The sequence below is a fragment of the Cebus imitator genome, unplaced genomic scaffold (genome assembly GCF_001604975.1).
Source record: "Cebus imitator isolate Cc_AM_T3 unplaced genomic scaffold, Cebus_imitator-1.0 Scaffold665, whole genome shotgun sequence".
Taxonomy (NCBI): domain Eukaryota; kingdom Metazoa; phylum Chordata; class Mammalia; order Primates; family Cebidae; genus Cebus; species Cebus imitator.
In genome coordinates this window covers 188,566-199,379 of record NW_016107980.1, presented here as the reverse complement: position 1 = coordinate 199,379, position 10,814 = coordinate 188,566, and the positions used below count along the sequence as shown (strand labels likewise).

The window sequence follows — 10,814 nt, the reverse complement described above, 5'->3', positions numbered from 1 at the left end:
ACACACACACTCTCTCTCTCTCTCTCTCTCTCTCACTAGCCAGGTGCGATTGTGTGCATCTGGTCAACAGAGTAGGACTGTATTTTTACACACACACCCACACAAGCCAGGTGTGGTTGTGTGCACCTGTAGTGCTGGCTACTCGGGAGGCAACAGTGGGTAGATCAATTGGCAGGAGTTCAAAGCTTCAGTGAACCATGATTGCACCACTGCCCTCCAGCGTGGGTAACAGCAAGAGCTTATCCCTAAAAAAATGAAAAAAAAAAAAGAAAGCTTTCTTATTAGCTGTATCCTTAACACAGTATATACAGGAATTGACAAAGTTTTATTTTTATGTCTTTAAAATCATTGATGTGAATGACTTTATAGTGATTTGGAGATTTAATTTACCAAAGCTCACTGAAGCAGTTAATTTGAAATCCTTAGAAAAGTAAAATTGGAAACCCCAGTGTTCATGAATGCTCAGTTTGCTCCATTTCACTGGACTTCTGTCCCTTGTATGTGTCAAGTAGGCCTTAGGTTCTTTCTGATGGATTCCCTTGGCCTAGGCTTTTTTACTCCCCCAAATAGTCATAAAGCATGCTTGCATTCCATTTCCCTTCCTATCGAAATTCATATCCCTGTTTAAATGTCACTTCAACAGAGTCCTTCCTTGATGGTCTTAAATAATATTCATTTTCAAAGTTTTCTTTCTCCTTACCTTTCTTCCCTTCTTCTCCTTTACACTTTATCCTTTCAACCTAGATTTTTCTTCAGAGCACATTTTTACATGACATATAGTAAAATTTCTGTAGTGAAATTTTTAAAAACGCTTTTTTATTAATATATGTAGGTCAGTAATTGAACAGATACTGTATTATATTTCATATATTTGCACAACATCTCATGGACAAGTTTAAGCCTAATGATTATGCTCATTCATGTTTGTGAATGATTTACTATCCAATCCAGTGCTTATTTGCCAAGAGCTGTTCAGACTATGATTGAAACCATTCTAATGGTGGAGAACCCTCTTTCAGGCAATTTATTCTGCCTTTGGGAGGCCTCTGATTACCAAAAAAAAAAAAAAAAGAAAAAAAAGGTCTGTCTCTTATTATAAGTCAAAACCTGTTTGACTGCTTCTACTTACTGGCTTTAGTTATATTCCTTGGAGGATATACTGGATAAATGTAATCCTTTTTCCTTATGATAACCTTTCAATTATTTGAAAACTTACCAAGTTCTCTCTGACATTTCAGTTCTCTAGGCTGAGAATCCCTAGAAAAACATCTAATAATGGCATCCATTTACCATCTTGATCATTTTCTAAGAATCTGTTTGAGTATGTTTATGCATTTATAAAGGTGGCACCTAGAACTAAAAACACTAGCACTCTGTACTGCATAGGAGAACAGCACTCTCCTCTCTAGTTCTCAGCTTTCTATTTTATTGCGTGTTTATAATTTATGTTTCCCCCTGCCATTTCACACTTTTAACCATATACTAAAGTACTTAAGTTGTTTACCTTCTTTTTGCTTTCTGCAAATGCTATATTAAGTCAGATCTCATGCCTGCCTTATTTTAGTTTTTGCTTTTGTTTATATTCTGCCCCCCTCATGAGCCCCAACACACACATAGAAGAGTAATTGCAATTGGAACACTTGGTGGTCAGAATCATACTTCATTGGTAGATTCTGTTGTTTGTGGAAGCTGAGAAGTACTTTTCAAAACTTGATTCTTTTTTTTCCCTGATTTGTAAGGCGATTTCAGCTCTACTTTTTCTTTCACACATTTTCAGGATGTTAGCAGTATAGCAGCAGTAAAATCTAGCTCTGACAAGATATATATTAATTCAAATTGCAAACCTTTTATCAGCAATGGCAACTAGTAGTAAAGTACCTTGAACAGTCTTACTAGCCATGGAGATAATTTTTTAAAACCACTTGCTATATGAATATAGTTTTTAAAATTAGCTAATTTGAATGTTTTTGACTTTGCATAACTTCATTACTAGATGTTCAGATAACATAACACTTAGGACAAATAGAAAAGAGAACATGTTTTGCCTTTTGACTCCTGATACGTAACATTTTAGTATATTATTAAATTTCTGTGGTCCATATTTTTTACTCGGCTTTTTGTTTTCAAAAATACTGAACTAAAAATGGAACTTGTAGAACTTAAGAAAAATTGCCTTCTAAATGCTAATTAAGTTGTTTTGCCGAAATTATAACCACTGTTTCTACTATATAATTTCATATATAAATGAACTCTTTACAAATGTTAAGTCTTCTGCCTTTGAGACAATTTCAAGGATTTAGAACTTCTGAATATGGTAGTTTATTTGTTGTGGCTATTGCGGATAATGGTTTTTGATTCAGTTCAGATTGTTTCTACAGAAGATGTTGAGCAGAGATTCTTCTGGAATTCTGTCTTGCTGTGGTTTATAGATCATAATAATTATAATATTACAAAAGCTTTTCTCTAGATTTTTAGCTGCTAACACTTTAATTCTTTTTTTTTTTTTTTTTTGAGACAGCATTTCGCTCTTGTTACCCAGGCTGGAGTGCATGGTGCGATCTCGACTCACCGCAACCTCCGCCTCCTGGGTTCAAGCAATTCTCCTGCCTCAGCCTCCCAAGTAGCTGGGAGTACAGGCACACGCCACCATGCCTAGCTAATTTTTGTATTTTTAGTAGAGATGGGGTTTCACTTTGTTGACCAGGATGGTCTTGATCTCTTGACCTCATGATCCACCTGCCTCGGCCTCCCAAAGTGCTGGGATTATAGGTGTGAGCCACCGTGCCCAGCCCCCACTTTAATTCATTTTTAAGTGTCCCATTTAAAAAATAATGATGTGAGAATGAAACAGATGTATTTCATTGAGAGAAATGAAAAATGACAGATAACTTACTGGAAAAACCACTAACAAGTTGAAAATTTACTACAACAAACCAATATTAGATCAAATTACAGCATTTAGACTCAGTATAGACTGAATTTATTTACAGCAGTTGCAATAAAACACAGTAATAGTATTATGTATCATAATGATTTCCAGTAAATTGAAATGTGTTTAACTTGATGTCTAGTTTGGTTGATGTCTGGTTGATTGTGCTTATTCAGTTTATCTGTTTCATGGTCTCATACAGCATTACCAGATGGCCAGACGTAATTATATCTCTAGATATATCAAAAAGTTATTGTTCCAATTCTTCATGCTTACTTCATCATAGATCTGAGTATTTCCATGCTCATTATGATAAAACAAAAATTTAATGTATCGTAAATCATATTTTAAAATGTTGAAATAAGGTCGGGCATGGTGGCTCACGCTTGTAATCCAGGCACTTTGGAGGCCAAGGTGGGCAGATCACCTGAGGTCGGGAGTTTAAGACCATCCTGACCAACATGGTTAAACCCCGTCTTTAAAAATAAATAAATAAGTTAAAAAAAATGTTGAAATAAATATATTGAATTAAATTTTTGGAAGAAAAAGTGAAAGTCTTTAAAAAAAAATCTCTGTATTATTAAAGTCTTTGTAAATAAATGTTAATAGATTTACAAGAAAAGTTGATCCATGATTGCTGAGTAACAAATTACCCTGAAATTTAGTGGCACAGCATATATTTATTATCTTATAGTTTCTATGGGTCAGGAATTTGGGAGCAATTTAGCTGGGTATTTCTGAATCAGTGTTCCTTATGAGATTGTGGTCAAGCTACTGGGCACAGCTATAGTCTTAAGGTTGTGCTGGGACTGTGGAATCTGCTTACAAGCTTGCCCACATGTTGCTATTGATAAGAGGCCCCAGTTTCTTGCTAGCTGTTGGCTGAAGGCCACATTTCTTTGCCACATAGTGTTCTCCATAAGGCTGCTGGAGTGTCCTTGGGGCATAGCAGGTGATTTCTTAGAAACAAGTCACTAAATTGAGTCTGTGCTCAAAGGGTAGGAAATTAGGTTCTACCTTTCTGAAGGGAGGAGTGAAGAATTTGAGGATGTACTGTAAAACAACCACAATGATGTTGATCAAGGGTGTCTTACAGCATGTACAGTAAACTGTACTAGTTCCTTAAGAAAGTAGCTCTTATCTCTGACACTTTATCAGTTACCTTTGTGGTCTTTATAATAAAGCAAAATAAAAACTGTTGAATTGGCCTGTTGATTGACTTACAGTCAAGTTTCTCAGTACGGATTCTGTGCAAACAAAGCCGTACACTCGTTAAGGTGTACTTTTTGATTCAATGACTTATGTTACTCTTTACTCTTATAGAACTATTATATGCCAGAAACATATAGGAGTAGAGATGTTTTCTATATGTCTTGTGGTATTTGCTAGCTTTCTTTAATGTGTATTCATTATTTTATTAACATTCTCCATTTCAACTTTAGGTAGAACATGTAGAATCTCTATTTTGTGTTTATTATTTTTGTGTTTATTATTAGTTAAAATTGCTAACAAATAAGCAGTAAAAGCGGATTGAAGGGTGTCATGTCAAATATATCATGTATGTATCTATTTTTCCTCAAATGAACTACTATCTTTCCCCGTGCTCATTTGTAGTCATCTTCCTACTGTGATTTCCTAGTATCTTTATTATATCTTTTTTTTTTTTTTTTGAGACAGAGTTTCGCTGTTGTTACCCAGACTGGAGTGCAATGGCGCGGTCTCGGCTCACCGCAACCTCCGCCTCCTGGGTTCAGGCAATTCTCCTGCCTCAGCCTCCTGAGTAGCTGGGATTACAGGCACACGCCACCATACCCAGCTAATTTTTTGTATTTTTAGTGGAGACGGTGTTTCACCATGTTGATCAGGGTGGTCTCCATCTGTTAACCTCGTGATCCACCCGCCTCGGCCTCCCAAAGTGTTGGGATTACAGGCGTGAGCCACAGCACCTGGTTTTATTATATCTTTTTAAAGCTATTATTGTTAATCATTTTTTTATCATCAGTATCCTTGGAAAATCTTATTTACTTACCTCATGTATGTTATTGGTGTGAAATTAAGCCATTGTTTTTATGCTACCAAGCTATGAAATTAAATCTAAGCTGAGAGGTTGATTCTTGGTTGGCATTTTGCCCAGCTGGGTAGATGAAAGGATGGTAAGAGGACAAGGAGTCATACATGATTGAGGCATTGTTTAGAAACTGCTTGAAATAATGGTCTTTGAAAATTAAACTGAGAAGGAGAGAGAGTACAGAAGAGGTGAGCACAGGAACTGTTAAAAGAAGTAATTAGGTGAATAGGGAGTGGCTGTAACTAGGTGTTTAAAAAGGAAATTGGAAGTCAGGTTTCTGGCACTTTGTAAGAGGCAGTCTAGTGTGGTGGTTAAGAATGTGGACTTTGGAGTATGAGATTTAATTTTAAACCTTGATCCTTGCTATATAGTCTTGGGCAGTCTGCTTAGCTTTTCTCTCAGCCTCTTTCTTTATCAGTAAAGTAAGAGCCCAATATAGTATGTAAATTTAGAAGCGCAGTTCACGGCACAAACTAGGTGTTAGTAATTCCTGCTATTATTTTATTGTTATTTACTCTGACTTGTAAAATCTTACATTATTATTTTAACTTATAAACAATTATATCATTTTTTTGAATTGGATGAAAATGGTTCAGACGTCAAAAATTTTCCGTCCTGACATTATGTTAATTGAAATAAACCAGGCACAGAAAGATAAATGCTATATGTTATCACTCATATATGGAAGCTAAGTAAGTTGATTTCATATAAGTAGAAAGTAGAATAGTGGTTACCAAATGCTGGGAAGGGTGGTAGGGAGATAGGGAGAGGTTGGTTAACAGATAAAAAATTACAGCTGGATTGGAGGAGTAAGTTCTTGTGTTGTTTAGCGCTGTAGGGTAACTATAGTTAATTTTATATTTTCAGATAGCTTGAAGAGAAGAATGTTCCCAACACAAATAAATGTTTTAGGTGATAGATATGCTAATTATGCTGATTTGTTCATTACACATTGCATATCAGTGTATCAAAATATCAACATTGTACCCTATGAATACATAAAGTTATTTTTTAAAAAAAAACTTTCCCTTCTGACCCAGTCCCTCCTTTACTTAGTTCCTACTATCATCCTGCCCAAACAGCTGTAGTTTCGTTATTTATCCTTTCACATATGTATAAGCCAGATTTCTCTTCTCCCCCAACACAAATGGGAAATACTATACAAATCTTTTCTCTGTCTTGCATTTTAAATTTAATAAATTGATATGAAGATTTTTTTTAAGGGTTGAAAACTTCATTACCTTTTTCTTGTGTCCTTTTGCTACATGTTGGATTTTAATACAGTTTATTTTTCCAGTCTTCTCTAAATGGACATGTGCACATTTTTGATTTTACAATCAATATCACAATGAATAACTTGTACACATGCCATTTTGAACATGTGAGTATATCTCTAGAATAAATTCATAGACATAAATTGCATTTGTGACCTTCATACTGACAGAATATTCTCCCTGTCAGCTACCAGTTTATTCACACCAGCTCATTTTTAAAACTGCTTGTTCCTTAGTCTTGCCACCAGAATACATTTTTGTATTTATTGGATTTTGCCAACCTGATAACTGAAAAATATTTCAGTATAACTTAAATGCGTATTATGGGTGAGGTTGAAGTTTTACTCATTTAAAGTCATTTTTACTGTTTTTATAGTTTAATATCTATTCATATCCGTTGTGTTTTTTCTCTTACAATGTTGGTCTTGGTATAGAAACATTTTGGGTTAGGGGAATTAGCCTTTTTGTGATAAGATAAACTGAGCTTGTTTTTCATTTGTCTGTTGACTCTTCATTCTGAGGTGTTTTTTTTTTTTTTCCCCCTTAATGTAATCACATTGCTTTTTTGATGCATGGATTTTTTGCCTTCTTACTCCAGGATTAAATAAATTGTGTTTTCCTCTAATGTGTTTCCAAGTTCATTTTGTAAAAGGTAACTGCCAAGTTGTCTCAGTACTTCTTCTTTTCTCTTTTTGAGATAGGGTCTTAACTTCGTCACCCAGGGTGGAATGCAGTGATGTGATCACAGATCACTGCAGCCTTGAACTCCCAGGCTCAGATGATTCTTCCCCCTCAGCCTCCTGAGTATCTGGGACTGCAAGCACACACTACCATGAGTGGCTAATTTTTTTTTTTTTTTTTTTTTTGGTAGGGACTGGGTTTCCCCATTTTGCCCAGACTGGTCTTGAACTCCTGAGCTCAAGTGATCTGTCCACCTTGGACCCCTAAAGTGCTGTCATTACAGGATTGAGTAACTGTGTCTGGCTTCAATACTGTTTATTGCTTAATTTATCTCTTCTTTGTTGGTTTGGATGTCACTTTTATAAAATCTGAATTCCTAGTGTATTTGGATCTATTTCTAGGCTTTCTTTTTTCACTGTTTAAACTAATATACTGATGGGTATGTTTTTAAGAAATAAAATAGCTACACATAGCATTAAGGAGTGTTAGTGTAAAGAGAAGAACTTAAATTTCTTCATTGTACTCCATGACCCAGGTGCTTTTTACGTGTATTAACTCACTTAACTATTATCATTCTCACTAATTCAGTTTGCAACTAGAATTTGTGGAATGTGCAGTTGGCTAAAATTTTTTTAACATTGTTTTCTTCTTTAGCTGTGATGCAGATCCATCTGCCCTAGCAAAGTATGTTCTGGCTTTGGTAAAGAAAGACAAAAGTGAAAAAGAGTTAAAGGCATTATGTATTGATCAGCTGGATGTATTTCTTCAGAAAGGTAAGATCTTTGGTTTGAAAATACGACTATATTTTAAAAAGTTATTTAAGGCTGGGCACATTGGCTCACATTGTAATCCCAGCACTCAGGAGGCCAAGGTGGGTGGATCACCTGAGGTCAGGAGTTCAAGACCAGCCTGGCCAAACATGGTGAAACCCCTTCTCTACAAAAAATATGAAAATTAGCTGGGCATGATGGTGAGTACCTGTAATCTCAGCTACTCGGGAAGCTGAGGCAGGAGAATTGCTTGAACTCAGGAGATAGACGTTGCAGTGAGCCAAGATCGTGCCATTGTGTTCCAGCCTGAGTGACAGAGTGAGACTCTTGTCTTAAAAAAAGAAAGAAAAAAAATGTTATTTAAAATAAGATTATCAACAGAATATTAAAGGAACTCGGTAAGAGGCCCTAATTTTAGCAAAATTAAATATTATTATTGAGTATACCCATAGCTTATTTAAAATGGACGCCACCTCTCAGTAATGTCCATGTGCTTATTTAAGCATGTTGTTATTTTTTCTTACATAGGTGAAAATGTTAAGAAAACAACTGAATGCTTATTTATTTAAAGCTAATAGTGCTTAGGAAGCTGCTTTGAATCTTACCTAGCACATTGCTTTTCAGTTTTTTGCACCTTGCCACATCTAGATAATGATAGTGTTCATGTTTGGCACGCTGAGTAAGCTACATGGAGAAGACTAGTCATGGCTGGAGGTGACTGTCCTAGAGGCTGCAACTATTCCGGTCCTTACCATCCTGAAAATAACTTGAATCAATATTGCCTCAGGACGTGTGCCGTGACAAACTGGTTGGGAAGCTATTGCTATTAATATATTTTCTTTTTAGGGGGACAGAGTCTCGCTCTGTTGCCCAGGCTGGTGTGCAACGGTGTGATCTCGAGTGCAGTGGCACAATATCGAGTGCAATGGCACGATCTTGGCTTACTGCAACCTCCAACCCCCAGGTTCAAGTGATTCTCCCGCCCCAGTCTCCCAGGTAGCTCCCAAAAGGCACCTGCCATCATACCTGGCTAATTTTTGTGTTTTTGTAGAGGTAGGGTTTCACCATATTGGCCAGGCTGGTCTTGAACTCCTGACCTCAGGTAATCCACCTGCCTTGGCCTCCCGAAGTGCTGGGATTACAGATGTGAGCCACCATGCCTGGCCGATATTAGTATATTTTCTAGATTTATAAAAGTCAAAAGTGTATTTCATCATATTAGAGATAAGATATATAGAAGGAGGAATTAATGTCTTTTAATCTATGGTGTTTGGTTTTATTTCTAGAGACACAGATATTTGTGGAAAAACTTTTCGATGCTGTGAATACAAAGAGTTACCTACCTCCTCCAGAGCAGCCATCATCAGGAAGCCTGAAGGTAGAATTTTTTCCACACCAAGAAAAAGATATAAAGAAAGAAGAGGTAAGGATTTGTGTTGTACCTTACAGGTTGTTTAAACACGTAAGAGGAATAACTAAACTGAGTTTTATTTTCTCTGTCTTTGTGATCGGAGTCCTAATCTTTGTGTTGGGAGTCCTCAGGACCACTCCCAGTTTAAATGACTTCTCTGTGAGGACTCATAGGACTCTGCCTATAATGTTGCTCATGGCCCTGGCATATTTCAGCAAAAGGATACAAAGCAAAGCAAATGGAAAAGGTATACGAGGCCAATCTAGTGGAAAACAAGCACAAGCTTCCAGAGTCTTTAGCATTGCACAAGATGTGCTTAATTCCCCTAGCAATGAACTAAACAACACGTGGGGATTAGGCTCCTTATAAACTCTGCTCAGGGTTCTTATTTGGGACTGGTCACATAGACAGTGGCTACATAGTATGTACCAAAATTCCAGACTCCTGGGAGGAAGGCAGATGTTCAGCATATACCATATTGTTTCATAAACGATTCAGGCATAGCGAACCATGTCTTATTAGGGAATAGTGGGAACCCTCAAAAAATCAAAGTGCCCAGGAGCCAGCCAAAGACCAGCCTTACAAGCAGGCTGGCTTTCTGAGGATAATAGTGTCAATCCTGCTTTTAATCTGCACAATATCTTACAGACATGTGAGTCCTATTATCTGTTCTATGAAAATTATTAGGTTGACAATCGATCTGTTTGCTTTTGTCATGTATGCATTTAGTAGGGAACTATTTTTAAGGTAGTAATACACAAGGACCTTCATAGGACAGTGGAGATGACTTCATACTTCAAGAGGTCTTGAAATTTTTGTGTATATTTTTTAACCTTCTCTCTTCATCCTTATTTAATGTCATATAATAATTCATATCTTATTAATTTGATGTTAAAAGATTATACTTTGGCCAGGGTGGGCGTGGTGGCTCATGCCTGTAATCCCAGTACTCTAGGGGGCTGAGGTTGGAGGATCACTTGAGCCCAGCAGTTTGAGATCAGTCTGGGTAATATAGTGAGACCTCATTTCTAAGAAAAAAAAATTTTAAATTAGCCAGGTGTGATGTGGGGATGGTGCATGCCTGTAGTCCTAGCTACTTGAGGGGCTAAGATGGGAGAAATGCTTGAGCCCCAGCGGCTGAGTCTGCTGATCGAAGCACTACACTGAAGCCTGGGCAACTGAGTAAGACCCTGTCTCAAAAAAAAAAAACCTATAATTTTAGTGAAAATCATTGTTGACAGTTAAGCCATATGTTTCTGCATTAAGCCCCAGCTTAAGGTCACACACATTTTGGTTCTACAAATCACTGCTTTGTGACGTTGAAAGCATTACTTTTCTGAGTCTCATTGTAGTTAGCTGGGAAATGGAAATGTTAAAGTGATTGGTGCTTTATATACATTATTTATTCCTCACACGTGGCACATGGTAGGTTCTCAGTAAATGGTAGCTCCTGTTATTTTTGAGATTGTAAGAGATGTTGCTGTTGTGACCTTTGTTTTTTCTCCTTTTATGCTTTTTTCAGATTATATATAAATAATATATTTTTGTGTAATTCTCAAATGTATTTTTATCTCTATCTGAATATATTTTCACTCATATATATTTATATATTTTCAGATACACACATACAACATCCCAATCAGTTTTTTTTTTTTTTTTTTTTTTTTTTTTTTTTTTTTTT

At 36.4% G+C, this 10,814-nt stretch overlaps 1 protein-coding gene across 15 annotated transcripts in view; it reads left to right on the top strand.

The window, feature by feature from the left end:
* Nucleotides 1-10,814, top strand: part of RBM26 (RNA binding motif protein 26) — a 94,701-nt gene that overhangs the window by 19,748 nt on the left and 64,139 nt on the right. For all 15 annotated transcript variants that reach the window (XM_017518252.2, XM_017518251.2, XM_017518257.2 and 12 more), the window contains exons 2-3: nt 7,607-7,725; nt 9,009-9,145. In XM_017518252.2, coding sequence (XP_017373741.1) covers nt 7,607-7,725; nt 9,009-9,145 — 256 coding nt within the window. The remainder of the gene's footprint in view (nt 1-7,606; nt 7,726-9,008; nt 9,146-10,814) is intronic.